This window comes from Mustela putorius, unplaced genomic scaffold, assembly GCF_011764305.1.
Source record: "Mustela putorius furo isolate JIRA1106 unplaced genomic scaffold, ASM1176430v1.1 tig00003937_pilon_pilon_pilon, whole genome shotgun sequence".
In the NCBI taxonomy this organism is placed as follows: domain Eukaryota; kingdom Metazoa; phylum Chordata; class Mammalia; order Carnivora; family Mustelidae; genus Mustela; species Mustela putorius.
The window spans coordinates 875,712-901,246 of NW_025422082.1; the positions used below are offsets into that span (position 1 = coordinate 875,712).

The 25,535-nt window shown below is 39.9% G+C and overlaps 1 protein-coding gene across 1 annotated transcript; it reads right to left on the minus strand.

The window, feature by feature from the left end:
* Positions 1-670: 670 nt before the first annotated feature.
* SLC18A1 (solute carrier family 18 member A1) lies at positions 671-24,990 on the minus strand. The gene is made up of 15 exons (XM_013061789.2): positions 24,867-24,990; positions 23,839-24,199; positions 23,130-23,188; positions 20,271-20,354; positions 19,343-19,435; positions 17,088-17,177; positions 16,799-16,842; positions 14,568-14,628; positions 14,391-14,486; positions 5,723-5,801; positions 4,734-4,785; positions 3,194-3,257; positions 2,378-2,497; positions 2,024-2,157; positions 671-1,080 (listed from the first exon to the last, which is right to left on the minus strand). Exons 1-15 carry the CDS (start codon positions 24,988-24,990, stop codon positions 967-969), a joined length of 1,575 nt encoding a protein of 524 aa, XP_012917243.1. The 3' UTR covers positions 671-966.
* Between the last annotated feature and the right edge of the window lie 545 nt (positions 24,991-25,535).

Consider the following 25,535-nt stretch of genomic DNA (forward strand, 5'->3'; position numbering starts at 1 on the left):
GAAAGAAACTGAGGGTTTTGGAAGGGAGGGGGTGGGAGGATGGCTGAACCTTGTGGCGGGTATTAAAGAGGGCACATATTGCATGGAGCACTGGGTGGTGCATAAATAATGGGTCTTGGAACATTGAAAAAAATAAAATTAAATTAAGATGTTAAAAAAAAAAAAGAAGTGAGAACAATTCCTCATTATAATCCTTGTATTAGGAAACCCACTGTGGAAAGAGATTTCAGGGCAGTTTCTTTTTACTTCCTCCAATAAAATCTTGGAGATTTTTTTTTTCTGTCCTCCTGTTGTTATTTTTAACAGTCAAAGAGATTTAGGAAAGGTGTAAATCCAGCTCTCCACTCGCTGAGGACAAAATCACTTTAACAGCTATAGGTTTAGCCACAGAAGAACCACTCAGCTTCTAAAAACCAGGCAAACAATTTAAATTGGCAATATGGCAGCAGTATAACATTGAGGACACATTCCCCACTTAACGGAGAAAACTCAGGAAGGACCACATGGAGGAACAGAAGACAAAAGTTTCATGGTTTGCTGGGAATGTCAAAGAAAATCATATAACAGATGAGATGAGGTTTGTCAGTCACCCTACTGGTTTCAAGGGCATGCTGTGGTCATTGCTGTTCCCGTGGAATAAGTCACTCCTTGCAGAATGCACCAGCTCAAGTTTAATCAGCCTCACAATAGCCTAGGAAAAAGCGTCATTATGTTCTCCCATAAAAATTGGGCACCTGAAGCCACAAAGCTTAGAGGAAGAACTATGGGTTACACAGATAAGAAGAGAACCAAGAAATTGTACCCATAGGGAGGGGAGGAAAGGAGATACCAAGGGGAAAGAGAAATGAAGTCTATTGAGCAGCCCATGGTGATCTGGTGATCAGAAAAGGAGGTGGTCACTTTGGTCACTGAAGTCCAAGGCTGATGTATCCGCATGTGACAAGGTTCAGAGACCACCTTCTCCTACTACTCTTCACTGCCAGCCTCCTCATCGCTGTCCTTGCCCAGAGGAAATTCCCTTGTGGGCTTCTGAGTTGCACATATCCAAGTCTCCATGGCACAGTCCTGGCTCAGAATTGCCTAAATCAAGACACAGGAGGAGAAATTACCACACATCTTTTATCAATCTCCCTGTTCCCTTCCCTCACTAGCTCATCCAAGTCTAGTGTTGCTCAGGAAATATTCAAGAAACAAGCATATTACTTTTCTTCTGCTTCATTTACAAGCACAAGGCCACCCAAGGCACCTCAGTGTAGCCACCCTGTTCAAGACAAATATCTGTCATGTTTTTGATTGAAATCTAATAGTGATAGTACAAGCTACAGTAGGGAGCCAGCTGAAACCAGTACTATCCCCTATCTAACCTCCCTGTCTTCTTTCATCCCTGTGACCAGTCCCTACATCCATCACTGAGCCACCTAAACCTTTAGGGTCCTCATGCTGCAATAAAATAAAGTACCTTATTAACTAAAATCAAAAGTTATGGCTCTCTTCCCTGTGGCTTTGTACTTTAAATCATGACCTGGTAAGAACAATGGCAGACATGAATGAAAGATCCCACTGGAATTTTGACCACCTTAAGTAGATAATGTGTTAATTCACATTTTGCTGGTAACTGAAGTATGGGATGGCTTTGATGGACCCTGGTCCCAACTCTTTATAGCATTCTCAGTTTTGTTCTTTACTTAGGGCCCTTCTTAACCACCCAGTATAAGAGCGGAAGTGGTTAGTACAAGGGAAAATAAGGAAGAGCACAAACGAAAAATAAAGGTGAAAATGGGATCAGAAAATATGACAAAGCAAAAAAGACTTCCAAAGATGGAGGAAACAGCATACGATGAAAAACAATGAGAGAAAGGGAGATCAAAAACAAACAGAAGATTATTATTCATTTCTCAGAGTCCACAATGAATCTTGGAACACTGCATCAAAAACTAAAGATGTATTTTATGGTGACTAACATAACAGAATAAAAATTTTTAAAAAAAATATTATTCTTTTAACAACAGTCAGAGTCTCTTACAAGATTTTCCTCCTTGGCTGGGGGGCTTCTCAGGTAGTAGCAGAGAGGAGCATAGATGATGTTGATGACCCCAATAATGACCATAAGCCACGGGAAGCCAATGGCATGCACAATGGCACCTCCAGTGGATGGGCCTGTGAGGAATAAAGCAAATTCACAAGTGTTTATTGGCCCCTGATCACAGAGAAAACATTAGGCAAGGAGCAATGGGTGACCCTGAGGATGTCCCAAAGTCAAATATCTCCAGAACCCTAGGATAATCAGCCGTCTGGCTTTACTCTCATCTGGTAAACAATAGATAAGAGAAAATGGGAAACCAAGTCCTGTGTGCTCCCCTCTCTCCTGCCAACATACCTATGGCGAATCCCATACAGAAAGCCACATCAGCTATGGCATAGACACTTCCATACACCGAGGTGTGACGCAGGTCCACCAAGTGTCCCATGATGGGCATCACAGAGGAATCAACCATGCCTGTGGCCAAAGGAAACAGGACACTGTCAGCTCCACCCACAGTACCCTCCCTTTTTTGTGGCACCATTCTTTCTTTTTTTTTAAATTTATTTTTTATTTTCAGCATAACAGTATTCATTATTTTTGCACCACACCCAGTGCTCCATACAATCCGTGCCCTCTATAATACCCACCACCTGGTACCCCGACCTCCCACCCCCCGCCCCTTCAAAACCCTCAGATTGTTTTTCAGAGTCCATAGTCTCTCATGGTTCACCTCCCCTTCCAATTTCCCCCAACTCCCTTCTCCTCTCTAACTCCCCATGTCCTCCATGCTTTTTGTTATGCTCCACAAATAAGTGAAACCATATGATAATTGACTCTCTCTGCTTGACTTATTTCACTCAGCATAATCTCTTCCAGTCCTGTCCATGTTGCTACAAAAGTTGGGTATTCGTCCTTTCTGATGGAGGCATAATACTCCATAGTGTATATGGACCACAACTTCCTTATCCATTCGTCCCTTTCTCCTCCCTTTAGTCTATTCCATTTGCCTGCTCTCCTCCCTCTCAGCACTAACACTGATCCCTGGTAGGAATTAGGAGCCCACAACTTTGCTAGCCACCCTCCTGCTCCTTCTCCCTTTCCATATACCTCCTCTGATCTGGCCCAAAGCTAAAATTCAGGGGCCTTTGGCTCCTTTGAGAGTACTCTTACCTATGGAAAAGCCAAGCCCTGCATTGGGGCCAATGAGACCAAAAATATTGTGAGCCAGAGGAACCTGCAGCAGGGAAGGAAGAAGGATTTATCAGGAGTTCAAGCAGTCACCACAAAACAAAGGGTTTTCACATGATATGCATTTATTAGCCATATGCTATGTATCACATACGTTAGTTGTCTGGATTATCACTTCTCTTTATGAAGAAGAATCTTTACCTTTATTTTAAAGATATGAAAGCTAGATTGGTATCATTTGGGTTAAATGCCCTATCCAAAGTTAAAAAGATAGTAAGTGGCAAGATTAAGTCTAAATCTCAGATTTTATTCCATTTTACATAATAATGGATCTCTTCTATTGCAAGAATCCTTCCTCAGCTTGCTTTCACCACCCTCCCAGACATACACTTCTGTCCTCACTCTTCACTGAATGGAGTTTCCTCTCTTTTCTATTAGCAACATTCAAAGGTATTAATTAAACCCTAATTTGGTAGCTACTGGGGCAAGAAGAGAAAGGAAACATACCAAAAACTAGTTACCCATAGTCTAGAGGGGCGGGTAGCCTGTTTTGGGGTGTTGCATCAGTAAACTTATGAAACTCATTCTTTTGCCTTCCCATCCTCCACTGAAAGACTTCCTTTCCTCTTTCACTGCTTCCTTAGGTCTCTCACTGAACACTTGTCACCTGAACCTGCTACCCCAACATATTTACCTCTCAGAGGTTTAACATACCCTCCAAATGTTAGTGGCTAATAACAACTTTAGGGATTATCCCTCAAAAGGTAATTATAGTTTATCAATAGCTTGCATTAAGATTTACTGTGGGCCCACTGTGGTGTAGTTTATATGGACAGTCCTAAGAGAGGCTAACATATCCCTTTCTACACTGATGAAGAAACTAAACAAAAAGAGGTGACATATCTAGCTCAAAATCACACAAGCAGGAAGTAGCAAAGCTGGGAATTATGTGGAACACATGCTCCTGATCAAGACCTCCAGGCTTTTTTGAACACTGTACTCAGTGCTTTACAGCTCTAGGAGGCAAGTGTATGTATGATCCCTATTATGAGGAGGAGAAAATGAAGGCTTAGAGAGCTTGAAGGGGCTCTTGAAAATAGGAAAGCTCTTTTTTTTTTTTTTTCTTTTTCTACCAAACATTCTGGCACTAGAGACCGCAACTCATGTGATTGTTCCCCTGGTGGCTTATGAGGTCTTGTTAGGTTGAGATAAGTAAATTTAATCATAAAATGAACCACTTTAATGGCTCCAGAAATAGGTATCAACATGAATTGTTTCATGTGTCCATACATAGGGACTCAGACCTCCGGCTATAGCTGCTCCACTGCCCTTTTTCCCTCCTCTCCACCTCCTTTAATGGGATGCCTGGTGGCATTTCTCCCAGAGCTAAATTCTTACCCATGCATAAACAGTCTTTCCAACAGTCATTGACAAGTGAACCCTCTGTTCATTTCAAAGGAAAATTGTCTTTAAATTTCTGGGTCTCTCTCTCTCTCTCTCTCCTAGACTTCATCATACTTACACAAAGCAAGCTGGTGCCTACTACAATCATCCCAATCAGGGAGCACAGCCACCTGGAAGAAAAGAGCCATCACAAACTATGCTAAAGGGAGAAATCCCTTCCACCTGTCATCTTATCTCCACTACACCAGCCAGTCCTACACTCCTAATTCCATCAACCCCTTAGGATGTGATAAAATGAAGACATCTCTACATGATCCATTTCTAACCAGGTGAACCCTTTCCCTGACCTCCCCATTGCCTGGTTCCATATCTTTTTCCATAGTAGAAGCAGAGGAGGTTCAATGGGACATATTCTTTCTTCCACTAGCAGAGGAATCAGTTTACTCAGAAGATACTTGCCCCTTGAAAGTAACCCTCAAACTTAATTCATGCTCTTTCCCAATTCAGACTACCTTTCACTTACTCGTATTTTTTTCTGGTCTTCAAAGCCCATCACAAAATGCACAAAAAATACCAAACTTCTTTCCTTTTCTGATTTCCTATAGCAGGGCTTTTTAAGCTTGTCTTAAAAAATCTATATGCTGAGCTTCAAAGATAAAATTGAAGCTGTTCTCACTGTGGTAGAACAAAATCCAGACTTACTTTTTAGCCTCAAACCCTTTCCATTTGGTGTTCTCTGAGGTACCTCTTTAGAACTCTCTAGGGCTCCAGGGAACACAGTTTCACAACACTGCCCCCAAAGTAATGAGCTTTTTCATAGCTGTTCTCTGTGGGGTTATTTTAGCTCTTAAGCTAGACAGCAAACATCTGGTAAGTAAAGGTTATCCATCATATATTCACAACCAACTCAGGGCCATCCTTTATCCATATCCCCTTCACTACCTATCTACTCCTATCCTCTCTGTAGGCGGCTTTTACCCATGCATGCTTGTCCTAAACTTCCAACCTTAGAGAAGCTGTTCATTATCCTAGGTTCAGGGACAACCTCAATAATCTCTCCCATCTTACATTCCTATTATACTCTCCACATATTTCCAGGTTACATACCGACCCATCTTGTTGGCCAATACACCAAAGAGGTTGGTGCCAATGAGGTAGGACACACTGGCAGGCAAGAAAGCAAGACCTGTAGAAAGACACAATTCTAAGATGAGGATAAGCCCAATTTACTACAAAATACTATATTTACATGATAGTGAAGTTTCTCTGTTACCTTCAAGAATTACAAACTACTTTGTTTTGTGTGTTGGAGATCCCTGTGCCAACCCAGAACAGTTGACATGAGGCTCTATACTTCCACTTTCCTCAAGAGCCAGGCTTTGTTTAGCTTTAATACAATGTCCTTCCAGCTCCCCCACATAGACTTCCTAAAGAATAGCTCTAATGAGAAATTCATATGTAAAAACCCTTCTGATTATCAACATAGGAATATCATCAGCCTTGGAAAAAGAAATACATATTACCTGGGAAGTGAAATTCCTGCCTTGCTATTCACCTTTCTTTCAATTGCTCTAGTGGTGATCTTGGAAAAGTTACTAAGTATTTCAGAGCTTTACCATCCACATCTGGCAAAAACAAAGCTATGATTCTAGCATAACAATTTACACTGAGGAGCAAATTGTATAGCATATATAAAAGTATTTTGTAAACTGAAGCACTGGTCACATTTCTTTCTCCAATGGTAGAGTCATGTGCTCTAGAGCATGGTCCTTGAAGTTCTGAGTTGAAACTGTGGCTTGGCTACTTCATATCTCTGAGACTTTGAGCACTTTACCCTCCCTGAGTCTTATTCATTCATTCATTCATTCATTCAGTACTTTTAATGAGCTTTTACTATGTGTCTGGTGTTCTAAGATTAGAATATGATGGGATAAATAAGATGGTGTAGATAAGCTAGAAAAAATCTTAGTTTTTAGGGCATTTACATTTCAAGGGAGGGAGCCAGACAATAAACAAGTAAACAAATGAAAGAAAAGATAATTTTGAAAAATAATAAGTTGTATGAAAAACATTTAATATGGCATGGAAGTGTGACCAGGAATAGAGTTAACTTCAGTTTGGGGGCTGGTAAGACCTTTTTGAGGAGATGACATTTAAACTGAGATCTGAATGACCTAAATAGAGTATTTCAAGCAGAACAAACAAGTAACAAATAAAAATATCTCATGCAAATACAAAGATGTTGAAGAAACTATTTGTCTCTTTTAGGAATAGAAAGGAGGTCTATGTGGCTGAAGCACAATGAGCAAAGGGAAGAGTAATAGAAAATGTAGACCTAGAATTTGGAATTTATTCCAAGCACAATGGGAAACTTTGGAAGGGAATGACATATTTTAATTTACATTTTCTCAAGTCTTTTGGTTGTGGTTAGAAGAATGGGTTCACAGGACAAGAGTAAAAGCCAGAAAACTATTTGCAGAACCCAGGAGGAAAGTGACAATGTTTCAGCTTGGATGTCATGATGGAAAGAAGTGACCAAAATATTATTATGATTGTAGAGTCAGTGGAACTTTCTGTTGAGTTGGGTGTGGCCATAGTTGGAGTGAGAGAAAGAGAGAAATCAAAAATCATTCATTTTGTCTTACTTAGTTGGGTAACTGGAGATGGAGGAAGAGCCTGGGGAAACAAGGTTTGAATGCATATTAGATATACAACTGGAGATGCAAGGCACTGGTGTACAAGATTAGATTTCCAAGGACAGAGCCTAAGCACAGATATAAATATTCATTTATTCACTTATTCAAGTTCAAAATGATCATTTATCCGTGGTTCTTAAGACCATAGGAAAGACTGGGATAACCTCTAAAACATTAGATAGAGAAGAATAGAGATCCAAGGTCTGAGCTTTCAGGGACTCTTACATTTAAAAGTTAGTAGGGAATCGCACTACTGGGTATTTACCCCAAAGATACAGATGTAGTGAAAAGAAGGGCCATATGTACCCCAATGTTCATTACAGCAAAAGCCATTACAGCAAAAGTCACCAAACTGTGGGAAGAACCAAGATGCCCTTCAATGGACGAATGGATAAGGAAGATGTGATCCATATACACTATGGAGTATTATGCCTCTATCAGAAAGGATGAATACCCAACTTTTGTAGCAACATGGATGGGACTGGAAGAGATTATTATTATTATTATGACTTAAGGGATAAGTCAAGCAGAGAGAGTTAATTATCATATAGTTTCACTTATTTGTGGAGCATAAGAAATAACAGGGAGGACATGGGGAGATGGAGTGGAGAAAGGAGTTGGGGGATATTGGAGGGGGAGATGAACCATGAGAGACTATGGACTCTGAAAAACAATCTGAGGGTGGGGGATGGGAAGGTGGGGGAGCCTGGTGGTGGGTATTATGGAGGGCACATATTGCATGGAGCCCTGGGTATGGTGCATAAACAATGAATTCTGTTAAACTGAAAAGAAATCAAATAAAAAAAAAGTTAGCAGAGAAGAGATAACAAGTGTGATAAGAAGAAGCCAATGAAATAGTTTAGAGGGGATGGAATGAAAAAGGAGGAGGAAGAAGAAGAGAAGGAGGAAGAGAAGAAAAAGAAGATGAAGATGAAGAAGTCAGAGAAGAATGTGGAGAGGGAGGGGAAGGAAGAGGGCAACAACAAGAGAAATAAGTGGTGGAGGAGGAGGGGGAAGAGAAGGAGGGAGAATAAAAGGAGGAGAAGTATTGGTGGTGGTGGTGGTGGTGGTAGTAGTAGTAGTTTGGCTTCTGAAGGAGTTAGGATGCTTCAACCACAAAAAGAAGGTGGTGAATATGCATACAAATGCAGGAAAATTAGTATACTTAGTGATGGGAACATGTAAGTTCACATCTCATTGCTTCTGATTTCTCAATGACTAGGAGCTAAGAATGACGAGAGGATGAGGGTGTGGAAGAGGTTTGAATGGATAAGTATAAAACAGTCATTTCAGAAAGTGGGAAGGAAGACATAACTGGGGACCTAGAGAAAGATTGTTGGGCAATGTGAAAACCTACTTTATTTCTTTAGCCATAAATGTAAGGTGAGACTAACAGCCTTGCTGTGTGTTTTCCCACAGCCCCAGTGTGCCACTCATGCATAGACAAGGAGTAGGCAAGCAGATTAACTTAACCAGAATCAATGCTGTGTCAACTGACAATCCCAGAGGGAAAGCAGGGCAAAGGAACTAATACTTGAATTACATCATGATGGAATTCAAGCTGAATAAATAAAAATTGAGGACATGAGAAGTGATAGAAAATAGAAAATGACTTGAGGCCAATGGATTGGTGATCCCCATGTGGCCAAAATTTGTTGATATGGGATATTAGAATACCTGAGTAGGGAATATGTGAATTGATAATTGGACTGAATTATCTGAAATTAAATTTCAGAGATGATAAAATTAATGTCAAGGTCAAAAAGGTTTGATTGGTTAAGGTGGAAAGGAGAAAAAGATCATTGCAAAAGATTATTGTAAGAAAGTAGATTAAAGAATAGGCCAAGATGTTGGTAGAATTATCCACCTGGATATTGAAGCCATCAAGAATTGTGAAGGTGGGGTGCCTGGGAGGCTCAGTGGGTTAAGCCTCTGTCTTCTGCTTGGGTCAAGATCCCAGGGTCCTGGGATCGAGCCCTGCATCGGGCTCTCTGCTCAGAGGAGAGCCTGCTTCCTCTCTCTCTCTCTGCCTGCCTCTCTACCTACTTGTGATCTCTGTCTGTCAAATAAATAAATAAAATCTTAAAAAAAAAAAAGAAACAAAAGCGAAAATAAACTTTTGGGACTTCATCAAAATCAAAAGCTTCTGCACAGCAAAGAAAACAGTCAAAAAAACAAAGAGGCAACCCACGGAATGGGAGAAGCTATTTGCAAATGACAGTACAGACAAAAGGTTGATATCCAGGATCTATAATGAACTCCTCAAACTCAACTCAACACACACAAAACAGACAATCATATCCAAAAATGGGCAGAAGATATGAACAGACACTTCTCCAATCAAGACATACAAATGGCTATCAGACACATGAAAAAATGTTCATCATCACTAGCCCTCAGGGAGATTCAAATTAAAACCACATTGAGATATCACCTTATACCAGTTAGAATGGCCAAAATTAACAAGACAGGAAACAACATGTGTTGGAGGGGATGTGGAGAAAGGGGAACCCTCTTCCACTGTTGGTGAGAATGCAAGTTGGTGTAGCCTCTTTGGAGAACAGTGTGGAGATTCCTCAAGAAATTAAAAATAGAGCTTCCCTATGATCCTGCGATTGCACTCTTGGGTATTTACCCCAAAGATACCAATGTAGTGAAAAGAAGGGCCATCTGTATCCCAATGTTTATAGCAGCAATGGCCACGGTTGCCAAACTATGGAAAGAACCAAGATGCCCTTCAATGGACGAATGGATAAGGAAGATGTGGTCCATATACACTATGGAGTATTATGCCTCCATTAGAAAGGATGGATACCCAACTTTTGTATCAACATGGATGGGACTGGAAGATATTATGCTGAGTGAAATAAGTCAAGCAGAGAGAGTCAATTATCATATGGTTTCACTTATTTGTGGAGCATAACAAATAGCATGAAGGACAAGGGGAGTTAGAGAGGAGAAGGGACTTGGGGGAAATTGGAAGGGGAGGTGAATCGTGAGAGACTATGAACTCTGAAAAACAATCTGAGGGGTTTGAAATGGCAGGGGTTGGGAGGTTGGGGTACCAGCTGGTGGGTATTATAGAAGGCACGTATTGCATGGAGCACTGGGTATGGTGCAAAAATAATGAATACTGTTATGCTGAAAATAAATAAATTAAAAAAAAAAGAATTGTGAAAGATGGGAGCCTGGGTGGCTCAGTCGTTAAGCATCTCCCTTAGGGTCCTGAGATCAAGCCCCTCATTGGGGGTCCTTGCTCAGTGGGAAGGACCCCTACTTATTTTATTAAGCATCTCCCTTAGGGTCCTGAGATCAAACCCCTCATTGGGGGTCCTTGCTCAGTGGGAAGGACCCCTACTTATTTTCCCTCTCTCACTCTGTATCTTTGTGTCAAATAAACAAATGAAATCTTAAAAAAAAAAAAAAGAATGATGGAAGGAATAAAGGAAAAAAGAATATGAGCCAGGTGTTGACAATTTTAATGAAAGAAAAGGAATACCTAAGGGGTCAATAGGTGATTGCAGTGAAGAGAGGTGGAGGGGGGTATAATATAATGACATGACCTTCAAGGGAGTTGGGGTATTTGAAGGAGAATAAAGAAGGAATAATTCTGGAGTTCCTGAGTGGCTGTCAGTTAAGTGTCTGTCTTTTGCTTAAGTCATGATCCCAGCATCCTTGGATCGAGCCCCTAGTCAGGATCCCTTGCTCAGAGGGGAGTCTGCTTCCCCCTCTCCCTCTGCCCCTCCTCCTGTTCGTGCTCTCTCTCTCTCTCAAGTAAACAAATAAAATCTTAAAAAGGAAGAACAAGAAGAAATGATTCAGAAGTAACAAAGGTGAGTGAAGTCTAGAGGAACATGCATTTCCATCAAGACAGCTGGGAAACAGTGCTTTCAGGAAACATTCAGCTCTCAGGGCAAGAAGATGATGGAAATGTTTAGAGAAGAGTTTGAAGACATGGGACACTCGTCAATGACAGGAGGTTCTACAGGCTTCAGGAATTTTTGGAGGGGGAGATAGGAAATTGGATCAGATTAAGAAATTTATGAAATAGGGCGCCTGGGTGGCTCAGTGGGTTAAGCCGCTGCCTTCGGCTCAGGTCATGATCTCGGGGTCCTGGGATCGAGTCCCGCATCGGGCTCTCTGCTTAGCGGGGAGCCTGTTTCCTCCTCTCTCTCTCTCTGCCTGTCTCTCTACCTACTTGTGATCTCTCTCTGTCAAATAAATAAATAAAATCTTTAAAAAAAAAAAGAAATTTATGAAATATGGGGACAATAATAATTCCTACCAGATAGGCTGCTTGTGAGCCTTGAATGAGATACTGTGTGCCAACCATTTTGCACAATGTCTGGCACAGAATAAGTGCCCTCTATGCATCAGCCTTAACTGTTATTGTCCTAACTGGGTAGTAACAGGGTCATGACTTGAACCCAGGCCTTCACCTTCCAACTTCATATGTTTCCACTATCCACACCAGAGCATGACAGCACAGATGTCTCTGGCATAAAGTACTGCACAAAATGAGCAGTGAGAGTTTTTCAGGTCTCACCAGCCTCTCTATGCCTTTCTGTACATACAGGAAACAGCAGTGCCTAATCGAAACTGTCATGATGATTACAATTAAACCTAAAGTCAATAATTCACCAATTACTGGTTGATAGCTTATTTGATTTTAATATTCTCTTTCATGGGGTGGAAGTGAAGCATATCTTAGTGTATTTGTCTATTTGCACAGGGCTACAATGTTTCCAACCATATCCATTTGTTTATCCTTAATTGCTTTTAAAAATTTAGAACCATAACTATTCCACTGTTTACCGGAGATCTGGAGATAGGCACCTCTAGGAAGCTTAATATCCTCCTAGATATATCTTCTTACTGTTGTTTTAAATGATATGGAATTTCCTAAATGAAATTTCCTCAACCAATGTGACTTGCTCTTTAAGACTGGGTATAGCTTGCATTTTCAGTAGCATTTTTTGCAAAATATATTCCAAACTATATGTTTATAGACAAACATATATTTTTTCACAGCATATCTTCCAAGGAGCAGGGAATTACACATATCTGTGACTGTCAAAATAATTTCAACAAAAACGATGATGAAAATAGTTATTTTTATTTACACAGTATATCTATCCTGTATTCCAACCAATTATGCTAATCCCTTTACCTATTTATTTTTAAGGATTTTATTTATTTATTTGTGAGAGAAGGAGAAAGAGGTGGGAGAGGCGAAAAGGGAGAGGCACAAAGAGACTCCATGCTGAACACAGAGCCCCACATAGGGCATGATTTCAAGACCTTGACATCATGGCGGGAGCTGAAATCAAGAGCTGGTTGCTCAACTAACTGAGCCACCAGGTGCCCCTGTGTTAATCCCTTTAGAATACATAGATATATTTAATCCTGAAAACAACTCTGAAAGCGTCTCCATTTCCTCAAATGAAAAAAGGTGGTGTTTGAAGAGGTTAAATAACTCATCCAAGGTCACAACTAATAAGTGGTCAGGAGTCAAACCCAGGTCAGCCTGTTTTCTCCCCACAGAGAGAGTACTGGGCACAAAATGGGTCACTTAGGGAGTACTCAGTCACAGAAGACCCATCACTCTCAAAAGTGCTGTCTCCTCCAAACAACTTTTTGACAGGTTGTCTGCGTTTAGTGCAATATTTTTCAGTGTGATCCCTGATACTGTATCAGCATCACCAGGAAACTTAAGAAAATGCAAATTTGATTCTATAGAATTTCTGGGTGGGGCCCACACTCAGAGTTTTAACAAGCTCTCCAGTTGTTGTGAGAGCTTTTGAAGCCAGACTTAGAGATGCAGAAAGCATTGAGGAAAGCTGTAAAGGAGTGTGGGAGGCAAAGCTCTCTCAGTATTCTGACTTTCTCTCCTGAGAGCTTTCAACTGCAGCCTCACCTGCATAAGGGGCTGTATAGAATCAGCCCAGTGAGTTTCACTGCGTTTTACTAGCCTCTCAATGCCTTTCTGTGTGTAGAGGAAATAGTGTTGCCTACTAGGAATTGTTATGATAATTATAATTTAACTCAAAGTCAACAATTCACCAGTTACTGAAGGCTGGTTTGCTTTTAATATTCTCTCCTATGTGGTAAAGAAGAGCTGGGGAGAAGCTGCTCTGAGCTGTGTTTGCCCACCTGCACCAGGAGCCTGAGCTATCATAGCCGTGGGGCAGAGCACCAACTAACTCAATTAATTGTCATGGTCCGAGGCATTTGCAGCCCAGAAAAATCCAATTTGAAGAGTGCAGCTTAGAATAGTCCCCTACAAAAATTAGATTTAGTGCTTTTCGTTGCATGCTGAGCTATATCAGGTCCTTATCAACTTCCCCTCTGGCCCCGTAAGATTCTTCCCCACAGGGACTGAATGACACATAGCCTTCTCTATTCCCTGTCCTCGGGCTTCCTGGGAAGGGCCAGAACCTCCTCTCTAAACTCAGATGAATCACAGGGACATTTCCCCATGAAGAAGAGGAAGATCTTCCAGCTGGAAGCCTCCATAAACACCTTGTTAGAGGTAAAAGGACAGCAAAAGCTAATATAGGGGAAGGGGAGTTGAAGAGAGAAAAGTGTGGATGGTAATGGTACATATTAATATTCTGCAGGTGCAGAGCATTTCCACATATTATGTCATTTATTTCTCAAATGACCCTTTGAACTAGACAGTATTCCAATGCCCATTTCAGAAATGAGAGTTGGTGCCCAGAAAATTGATGTGGTTTGCACAAGTTTACATAGCCAATCAATGGAACTGAAATGAAAATGCAGATTTTTGACTAAAAATCATTGATCATTCTACCACGTAGCTAGGTATGTTGTCACTCAATAGCCCCTCTCAATCCCTCCCACCTTGCCTTTCTTGGGCTGCTTCTTGGAGGTGCTGCCTGCCCACTCAGATTTGATTTACAGATATGGACAGAGAAGATAACTCTGCAAAGGAAGCACATTGTGCCTCTGTGACTCTGAAGACCTGGGCCTGATAGTGCATCTCAATTACCTGAAAAAAGGCGCATGGCACACACCTACCTCTGCCTAAGCCCAAGTTGAGGAACAAGGTCACTTACCTAACTGCCACTCGGGTGAGCACATGGTCTGCATCATCCAGATGGGCAGTGTGGGCTCCATCATGGCCACTCCCATGTTAGCAAAGCAGAGGGAGCCTGGAGAGACAGTTCTGTAAACACCAGGGCTACCCAGAAGCCCAGACCCTCCCATTGCAAAGAGAGGCATTTTCAGCTTACCTGCAGCTACCAGGATATAAGGGTCTTTGAGAAGTGTAAGGAGAGGAGTCCCCCTGGCACTCTGAGAACATGGACAACAAAAAACTTCCATTTTTACAGTGTACATCTCTCCTATTGTCATAGAATCTGAGAATATGCAGACAGGACCTTAGAAATCATCTATGTCAGCTCCTTTAATGAAGAGACCAGACACCCAAATCAGAGGAGATAATGTGACTTCCCCAATGTCACAGAGTCAGCTGGCAGTATACCTCCTGTGTGCTAGGCAAACACAGTGGTAGTCACAAAGAGTAAGACAACATGTTCCAGACCAATTCTTGCTTTCAAATGATCATCAACTAGATGAAAGTGGATTGTCAGCAAGGCCAGCAATGGGCAATGGGTGTCTGGACTCCTGGTCTTGGGCCTCACCACGAGATCTTGCTGGTGTTAATGTTTGCCAACAGGTAGAGTACTGAATCCCAAAGGTGAGCCCAGAGGTGATAACTTAGAAAGATCTTCAAGCATTCTGGAGGCTTCATCCTGACCATTTTGAGCCACACTGGCAAGTCAAGCTGAAGGTGTTTGAAAATACAGATTAAAATGCAAGCCTAAATGCTCAGTTCTAATTTCCCCTTTTTCTCAGAAAATCTTTATTCCAATTAAACTCAAATCACTCCACTTTCCTCCCATGCATTCCAGCAGGTTATTTTTCCTAAACTATGTTCAGGGTTTTTTGTTTTGTTTTTGTTTTTGTTTTTGCCTAAACTACCTTCTTTCTCTATTCAGGTCCAGCTCCTACCCATTCTCAAAGTCAGTCTTAAATGGCTCCTTCTTTTCCACTGTATTTCCTGACTCAGTAGCTGAAACTTCTCCCTCTAACAAACTTCCTGAGCACTGTGCCCAAATCTGTGGTGCTAACTACATTCTATCTGATAATTATTTAATAGTTTTGATATAATAACCCTCCCTGCATACTTAACAGGGGTACAATAAAATATTCAGAGATACTAAAACTAAATATATAATTCAAAATAAAGAGACAGATCTAAATCAAAAAATATACATAAAGAAGTCTAATAAGGCCTTTAGCCTAACAATTTCACTTATAGGAATTTATTCTATAGATTACTTCCAATTTTATAAAAATGCATATGCACAAGGTTATTAATTGCAGCATTCTTTATAAAATACTGGCAATTACCTAAATGTTCAAACATAGGGGATTAAATAAAATATGGCATACATACAGTGGTATTTTCTACAGGCAGAAAAATAATAATTAAATTTTTGAATATGTAAAATATTATCATCTAAGTCAAAACCATACAAAAAGATATTAAAGAAAAATAATTTCTCCTCTTACAACACTTTTGGTACCATATGTGAGGGCTTTCCCACCAAACAATTCTTCAGTTCTCTAAAGGTACTGGCTGGGTGTCTTATAACATAATTCAGTTCTGCACTGACTTCTTAGGGTTAGCACAGACCCCACAGGTAAAGGGCTTAGTCCCACAAGACTGATCCCAATTGAAAATAGTGGGTTCCTAGGTTACTCACACTTTTGTATATCTTGGCTATAAAATCAAGGTTTTTAATCCAAACTTCCCCATACTTTCTGTACTTCCTTATCTTTCATTCTTTGTGGTTTGATATGGATTTCCCAGAGACATCTGTGGCTTGGAGTCAGATAAATACCAACTCTGATATTTAACCATGATATAATGATAATCTATAAAGATGCTCTTTGGGGAGAGATTATCTAAACAGCTTCTAAGATCTTTTCTAGCTCTGAGGTATTGTAACTATGAACATACAAGTCCCAATGTCATTGTCTTTTGGTTCTGAGTATATATATATATACATATATATATATATAAATTAAATAAATTTATATTTAAATTTATAATTAAATTTATATTTAAATAAAATAAATATTTTAAATATATTTAAAATATAATATATATATAATTTATATATATATAAATTTTGTTATATTTCCTTGATCCCTCATAAGGCCCTTCCTCCATCTTTGTCCAATATCAGACCAGACTGCCCTCACCACCATCTCCAATGCTACCCTAAATATGATGCTACACTAAATATGACACTACCCAAGTATAGTTCTCACTTTCTTCGACTCCACTCCTCTTCATCTTTCTTCTTTTGTTTTGACAGGGATTATCTAGAGGGGGTCTTTGTAAATATTCATTCTCTATATCCTTTGGCAATGGAGCTTAGAGTCAACTTACCTCAGGAGAGAATTTGGAAGGCTGTAGGATACACAGCTGGAGTGCTAAGAAAGAAAGTGGGAGAGAAAGAAACAGTTTATTTTGTCCACTGATTAGTTGAAGGCTTTAATAACAGCCACATTGATATCACTCTATCATATACAGATCTAACTCCCTGAGTTTCTTCCTTGTTTCCTAAAATAGGGCAGTCCTTGATCTTTAAAGCGTGTCAAAACCGACATCAGAGCATAGTGCATTCCCAATCTGACTTAAACTATCATCTGTCTGGTGACCTCTTATAGTGACTTACCTCCATCCAGTAGTGCCAGGAAGGCCAATATGAGGAAGGGTGAAGACTGCCCAACAAACGAATACATCACACTTCCAAAAGGAGCTCCCACTGGAAAGGCAAAGCAGGCACAGATTTCAGAAGGAACAAATTCCTAGTTGGTGTGACTTGTCCACATTTACTCAATGAACTTCCATGTAAGGTTCTGGGGACTCAGAAATAAAGAAAACCTTGCTCTCAGGAGCTCACTTTCTACTAGAGAAAATGCATGTGATGGAGGTAGGGAAGGGGAACCCAAATAATTAGAACATTAGAAGGGTAGAGTTCAACAGTAAAGGTTCAATCTACATGGTGCTGTGCAAACATGATTCATTGAGTTCAGGTGAACACAGGGCTTTGTCAAGTGGGTAATATAGGTGGGAAAGAAGCATAAGTGAAGAGCATTGAGGTATCATAAAAGAGAGTGTGGTTGCAGTATAGAGGTTCCTCAGAAAGCTGAAAACACAGCTACCTACAACCCAGCAATTGTACTACTAGGTATGTATCCAAGGATACAAACATAGTGATTCAAAGGAGCACATGCACCTCAATGTTTATAGCAGCAATCTCCACAAAAGCCAAAATATGGAAAGAGCCCAAATGTCCAACAGATGCATGGATAAAGAAAATGTAGTATATATGATGGAATAATAGGCATTATAAAATGAAAACTTACCATTTGCAATGACATGGATGGAACTAGAGGGTATTATGCTAAGTGAAATAAGTCAGCCAAAGAAAAACAAATACCACATGATTTCACTCATATGTGGAATTTAAGTAACAAAACAAATAAACATGGAGGAAGGGAAGGAAAAAATAAATTAAGAGGAAAACAGAGAGGGAGGCAAACCATTAAAGACTCTTAGCTATAGAGAACAAACTGAGGATTGCTGTAGGGGAGGTGGGGTAAGTGGGTGAAGGGTATTAAGGAAGGCACTAGACATAATGAGCACCGGGTGCTACATGCAACTGATGAATCACTGAATTCTACCTCTGAAATTAATAATACACTATATGTCAATTAAATTGAATTTAAATTAAAAAAATTTAAAAGAGTGTGGTTGGATAACAAATAGAAGAATATCAATATTCAGTGTGCAGTCACTAGAATATGAGTTTTTGGGAGAGGAAAAGTAGAGGTGGGGAATGTCAAGGCTGAATAATCAACGGCCCTATATATCCAGATAAAGCATCTACTTGGTCTTGTGGACAGTGAAGAAACGTGTTTTAGCAGGGGAGAAATACCACCATCTCTGGGCAAAGGAAGTTTCTTCTGGTGGCATCTTTGCGGAAGGAGGGAAGGTACAAGAAATCAGGTAGTAGGCTGGTTCCAACTGAGATGTGATGAGGAACCAACCTTGAGGAAGTGGCTGTAGAGAATATTAATGGGCTTATCCATTTGTGAGTGAGAAGTGATAAAGGAGACCAGGATGTACCAAAGTTTCAGCTTGGATGTTTGGGAAAATGGATGTTAACAGAGAACAGGATTTTTGTTCCCTCTTCTCTCATTGTTTTGGAGGAGGAGGGTGGATATGTACCAGGAAGAGACCTTTGGTGTTTTCTCTTCAACTAGCTTGTGAGCTCCTCTAGGGAAGGAACCATTTTTGAGGCTCCTTACCTAAATTCCCTGTGTCCTAGCATTGACCTTGGCATATAGTAAGTGTTCCATAAAATATGTGACTTGGAATAGTCAATCAATCTATATGAGGAATGAACCTCAAAGAAAATGCATTACGGTTTAGAGTTTGGGGTTTGAGTCCAGAATTTGAGTCTATATCCTGGCTCTAGCATTTTCTATCTATATAAACTCGGATGGCTATTTAACATTTTTTTATTTCTCATTTCTGTAGTGGAGACAATTATTACCTCTTGGCAATGGTGTGAAGATTAAAAGAGATTATGTCTGCAATGTATTTTGCACAAAATCCAACAAAGATCTCCTCTCATTTTGAAAGCACTGGTGAGGCAGTGGCTGCTAACATGGGGGATATTTGCTCACTGGAATAGATTAGGTTTCTTCCATTTCCAGGATGTCATGGACTATTAAGCTTCTTAACAGGAAGGGGATTTTGCCTTTCCTGGGGAAAACTTCAGGACTCAAAACATGATTGGATAGAAAAAGAAAGAAAATCCTATCTTCCATGACCCTTAGGAACACTTGCTCATGGAGCATCTTCGAAGAGTATGCAGTATCTTACCCTTTGAACCTAGATCTGAGACCAGGTGCCACTTACCCAGCACTCCCAAAGCCAGACCCCCCAAGGCAATTCCCATGGCACGCCCTCTCTCATAGTCATCAGTATAGACACTTGCCAGCATCCCAAGACCTGAAAGGAGAGGGAGATAAAGAGTTGGCATACAGGAGCCCTCTGTCTGCCTCTCTCACAGAATCCCTGTTCTATACTTAGTTTACAGTTTGAGGGGTCTTATAAAAATTAGCCCATATTATTTTACAAATACTGTCTCCACTGGTCCCCCAAAATTCCCACATTGCTTACTCCTTCTGTTCACAATATCATCAGAAGCACAAAAGTCTCTGGGAAGGGTAATACAGAATACCACTGTCCATTGATACAGCATTTCATTGCATTTTATTATTTCTTAGCACATTTCTCTGAATGAATGGACATGGAGTAAATCAAAGGAAAATCTACAAACACAGAACACTATTCTGTTCAGTGGAGGTGCCCAAGGAAGAGGGAAGTATAGAAGACATGTGGAAGATAGCATGGTCTGGGCTCTCTTATCATTTACTCATGTGTAAAATGGCATAAAATAGCTACTTCATAGGATTATGTTAAATATTGAATTTGATGATACTTTGCAAAGTGATAGTGTTACTAGTAGTATTAGCATTATTTTATTATAAAATGATAAGTGGGGGCCAGAGAAAAGACCATAGAGGGCCATTAAATAAAAGCCTGGTTTACTTCATGGTTTTACATTGGGCTTGCTTTGCCCTGAGCTGTCTGTATCTAAGTTATGTCAGGCTTAGGAATTTATAACACTGATAATAACTCTACAATTACCTTGTCTTTGAATCACAATTTCTGCCCACTAGGATACTTTCCTACCTACTTATAAATCTTATAGGGTCTGAAGGTAGTAGGAGATGTGTGTGTGTGTGTGTGTGTGTGTGTGTGTGTGTGGTGTCAGCATTACCTGCAACAGATGAAAATGAAGATCCAATGCCTTGAAGTGTTCGGGCCACAAACAGTAGGGTATAGGTACCAGAAAAAGCAAACACTGTGTATAGAGAATAGCAAGAATGTTCCAGTTAGCAAATTGTCTTTGTTCCCTCACCACCAGAAAAATGTGCCCATGATATTATAGATATGAACCACTATGTATATGTTTCAATAAAGGATGATCATTGCTCCCCTGTTCTTGGAGTTGTCTTTATAATCTCCCACACCTTAATCAGGATTGTATTTTAATTGACATAAAGACTAAGAAGCCACAGAAACACAAACCAATTTACCACACAGTGGATGGAAGCCTGGATTTTCACATTTCTGGCCCAAAGCTCAATATCTTGTCCACTGGAATCATGCTGTCCAATAAGTATAATGCCCTTAGACCCTACTTCTCAATCCTTCATATTTAATGCCCAGATTTACCTTTGTCATTGTTGGGCTCCACTGGGTTATCAACAGTGAGGGAATAAAAGCTATGTGTAATTGAAGGACCATAGGCATTGGGTAGAAAATATTATCTTATGATCCAATCAGATATTTCCTCTTATCTTATAGTGGAACCTATTTTAGCCAAATCAAATCAGTGAGTATGTATTAAGTAATATTAGATATACAACTATACAACATCATGTGAAATAAAGAGAATGTCCAGTTCATGTCCTTTAAGAGGTTCCATCTACATGAGACTAGCATACACAAAACTGACTACCAAACAGGAATATGTTATCAAAAATTAAATTACATGGTATTGGAGGTAAGCTTGGTAAATCCAGACACGTCTCACCTCTATTTCAAGACAATGCCCTTGAAAGAAAAAATTCCCCAAAGTATCTGAATCATCAGAATCTGAATCCCTTTACCCTTTCATTACAGATATATTGGGTTATTTGAAGTCTTGTAATCTTCTCCCATTACTTCTTTATGTGATCATACTGTCTCCCAAACATGTGCGTATTTGGTCTCTCTTTGCTGGGTTTCCAATATCTTCTCCTAGGCCTTCTGATTTCCAGTCTGTTCAAGGTTAGTTATTCCTATTTCCTTTTTTACAAAGATTTTTTAAAAGATTTTATTTATTTACTTATTTGACAGAGAAAAGCGCACAAGTAGGGAGAGTGAAGGGCAGAGGGAGAAGCAGGCTTCTGGAGGAGCAGAGACCCCAAAGATAGACTCCGTCTCAGTACCCTGGGATCATGACTTGAGCTGAAGGCAGATGCTTAACTGACTGAGCCACCCAGGTACCTCTATTCTTATGTCCTTTGAGAATAGAATGGCCAGCTTTTCTCAGTTTGCCAAGGACTTTGTATATTCTGAGAGGCCCCCGAATCCAAGACAAAGTAGAAAGGTTGGTCACCCTAGGTAGGAAAACCCCCAACATGGGTTACCACTTCGCTCCTAATTAGATTAAGCATGGGTCTCAGTTAGGGGCCCCTAATGGTGTTAAGGGGCATCAGCAACCTCTTTAGTATTTAAAAAACCCTAAAGAGATGCCCCATAAGATTACCTAAAGACCAAACATTTGCTAGAATTCGGCCAGTTTAGTATAGTAACACTGGTTATGACATGGAAACAATAATTATTTAATTGCAGAGAATCCAGCAAGTCCTTATGCTAAAGAGTTCGCAATAGTCTAGTATTATCCTATTTTGCAGGGTGTTTGTTGTATCTCCCCAACTCCTAGGCTGGAACAATGTCATTCCATTCTTTATCTTTCCCCAGTGACTTCTGCCATCAAGACTTATGTGTGCTACATAAAGTTTTTTGGACAAAATTATGAGTCTCATTTGAGGAAACAAAGAATCCTATTAGTTTTTAATTTATTATTTGGCATAGCCTGAGATTCTAGAAGCTCAATAAACATTTCTAACTTGAATTCCCTCATTTTCTTTGATCTACTAGAATTTTCACAAGTAAGCTCCAGTTCTCAGAACTTTACACATCAAGTTCCTGCTCTTCGCAACCTTCCAGCTTTGACTCTAACAAATTCCTGTTAAGTATTGGTTGAGAAGAGTCGAGCCATATGCTGAAAGGGAAGAAAACTTGAGGAGGAGCAACAGAAAAGGCAGAAAAGTAACTAAAAGTTGATAAGAAAACAGAAAGAAGGAGCTATGTTATTGGGAGCAGAGTCAGCAGAGATATCAGGGAGCCACTAAAGGCTCCAGAGGCTGCCTTCTCCTTCAGTTAACCTCCCACTGCACACCACCCCCCATCATTCCTTCTTATTTTAATTCTCAGGGTAAATTTCCAGATAAAATTTGTTTACTTCCTGTTCTTACCCCATCTCTATTTTATTAGAACATTTATCTGATATTTGATAGACTATTTGTCTTTCTCTTTCATGTTTTTTTAGCTAATTTATTTCTCTAAGCTATGACCTTTAATGTCCTTACCTAAGGCAGTAGACTTTTTGGTATTATCTAGTTGCTGTTGTCCAATTTAGATTCTTTGCTGGTGGTCCTTTACCTTTGTGTATCAAAATAATACAACCTCTTCCCAAAGTTGGGATATTTGGACTAACCTCATTCATGGGACTACTGACACACACACACAACAGCATATCTATTAAAACAAACTTTACAATTTTCCCCAATTGAAGGAAGTAAGGTATCTGTTCTTCTATAGCAGAATATACAAATTCCAACTAGACTGATTTGCCACTACTGCTCTAATACCCATATTCAAAATTGCAAAAGATTTAAAGCAGTGTCATAGATCATTTAGTCAGATGCCTAATTAGCTAACTTGACCCTACTCTCTGCATTGTAGTGCATGTGATAAAATCAAAGGTAATCAATGAAAGAAATAGAAGAGGAAGCAATTTACTTACTAACTGTGGAGAGAAACAGGATAACAAAGCCAGCAAACATGGGGATGTGATATCCAATCCTAAAAGAGAATTATGAAGAAAAAAGATACAGTCCCAATAGACATCCATATACTTGGACTGTTTGTTTTTTTTTTTTCCCATGTGATTGGGAAGAGAAATGCAGTTATTTGAGTACATGGAAAAACATGTCTCTGAATGCAAGTGTACAGATAGGACATGATATATTAACTTGTATAAGTAAATGAACAAACATGAAAATTTACCCATAGAACAGGGCCCAAATCCTTTTTTCCAGAAAAGATGACCTAGTTAGAGTATATATCCCTTTGAAATGTTTGGATAATCCCAAACATTGCTAACAAGCCAGTGCTCCAGATTGCAGTAGCCCTGCCTTGGAGCCATGTTTCAAGGCACTGAAACAACATCAGCAGTATACTTCTGATCAGTGTTTGTTTTTGGTTTTGGTTTTGGTTTTTTTTTTGGTGCTCAATAGTCATTACATCACTAAGAAAATTTGAAACCTATGGCATTTCATCCATATCATGTTATCCTTTGGGTAACCAGTTTTCCAAACAGTTGTTTGCCCTGGAGATGGACAAGTGAGTTTTCCTTCTTTTTTCATTCTAACTACCTTTATGATACCTTAGCCTATCATCCTCTTCTCCTGAGCCAGTGAGTACCATGTAGAGCACTGTACCCATTGAGATACCTGTTGGTGAGAGGTCCCACAAATGGGTTGACCAGAAGTTGCATCAGAGCCTTTGAAGCAAACAGAACCCCAACCCGTATGTTCTCTTCCTCCAGAAACTCTGTGCCTTGCAAGCAGTTGTTTTGTTGTGCTGGGATGGCTCCAGTGACTGGAGGGGGGATGGTGTCAGTATTGTCATCTGTCCATGCTGTGCCATTGGGTGCACTTTCTTCGATAGCCACAGTGTTGTTATCAAAGAAGAAGATGGTGGAGAAGGTAGGAGAAGTAAGGACATGTTGAGAAATTGTGGTGGAACCAAGGTAGAGAGGAGCGTTGATTTCTTTGAATTCTGTGGCATACAGGAAGTTGGGTATAATGGGCACTGAAAACCGAGAAGGACAAACGATGAGAGCCAAGGACACTTTTTAACACTAACTGGTTCAGGGGCATTATTATGACCTTTATACTCATGTTTAAGGAATCTGTCTAAGTGACATAATTTGAAGCCTACTTAAAGAACTGTACATGCCAAATTATCCTATTAGATTAAGTACCTAAATTCCAACCCACACACAACTGGTCCTCATTACTCCTGAATTCTGTATTGGCCAATCACCTACTTGCTAACCTTTAGTTGTAATCACAAAATCAATACCCATGGAGTTTTCAGAATTTTTCTTGGACATGCAGGCAGAAAGTGGGGAAAATTTCAAGATATCGATGGTTACTTTCACAGCTGAGATGGAAGAATATAGTCTCAGTCTTATTATTTCAGCTCTCATATAAAGATGGCAGAGCATGGAAATAGTAGGAGCAGGGAAGTAGAGTGTTAGAAACTCCAGCTCTGGAGTCAGTTGGATATAGCTTGAACCCCAACTGGGTACCTAAGGCAAGTCACATGATACTTCTGAATCTCGTTTTCTATTTTGTGTTCTCTAAGCATAAAAAGAAAAATTCTCAAGTCCACTCACTGCTGAATTTTATCAGGGTGTATGCTGCCTGCTGGGGCCCAGAGCAAATTAACCCTCAGCATAAAGACCCAAACATACCCACTACAGTAAGCAGCATGTTGTCCAGAAGCAGAGCAACAAATACCACCACAAGTACCAGCTTCTGTGACTCTCTCCCCTCCTTTAGCAATTGCTGAGAAGTGTCCAAAAACACCCTGGGCATGCTGATGGCTGAGCTGGGAGCGTCTTCTCCAGTTTCTTATGAAAGGTCCCGTTACAGCTATGGGTCTTCTGCAGCCTTTATAGAAGAGGGGAGAAATTTTGCCCAGACAAGTGAAACTCACTAATAAAATGAAAAGTGCAAGTAGTTGCAAATACTAGGATGTATTTGAACCATTTCTTTGCCAGTATCTCTGCTTACTTCCTATACATCTCAATAATTCCACCTGATTCTCAGATTGCCTTCTAAGAAAGCACTGCTTACTGGCTTTTTATATCTGGAATTCTACCTGGCACATTAAGCAGATTCTAGCTCTGTTCACTTAGCTCTATGTCTCAAATTCCTATCACTTCAATTGTTTATGCCAATATCTGAAGCCTATTTGTATTATTACTTGTTCAATATTTTCCTCTAAATCCACTCTATTTAAAAACTAAATCACTATTTTTCTTTAAAAATGTGCCATACAAAACAAATTATGGTTCATGTGTGTACATTAATCCAAAATTATATTCTATGGTCTGTACCACCCCAAAATATGTCATGTG

Bases quoted from the DNA above. Each gene is read 5' to 3' on its own strand.
- SLC18A1 (XM_013061789.2), bottom strand. From the start codon at position 24,990: ATGCCCAGGGTGTTTTTGGACACTTCTCAGCAATTGCTAAAGGAGGGG. The intron at 24,200-24,866 runs GTATGTTTGGGT...CTCGGTTTTCAG, and splicing joins CATGCTGCTTACTGTAGTGG to TGCCCATTATACCCAACTTC. The intron at 1,081-2,023 runs GTAAGAGACTCT...GTCTTGATTTAG, and splicing joins CAGCCAAGGAGGAAAATCTT to GCAATTCTGAGCCAGGACTG.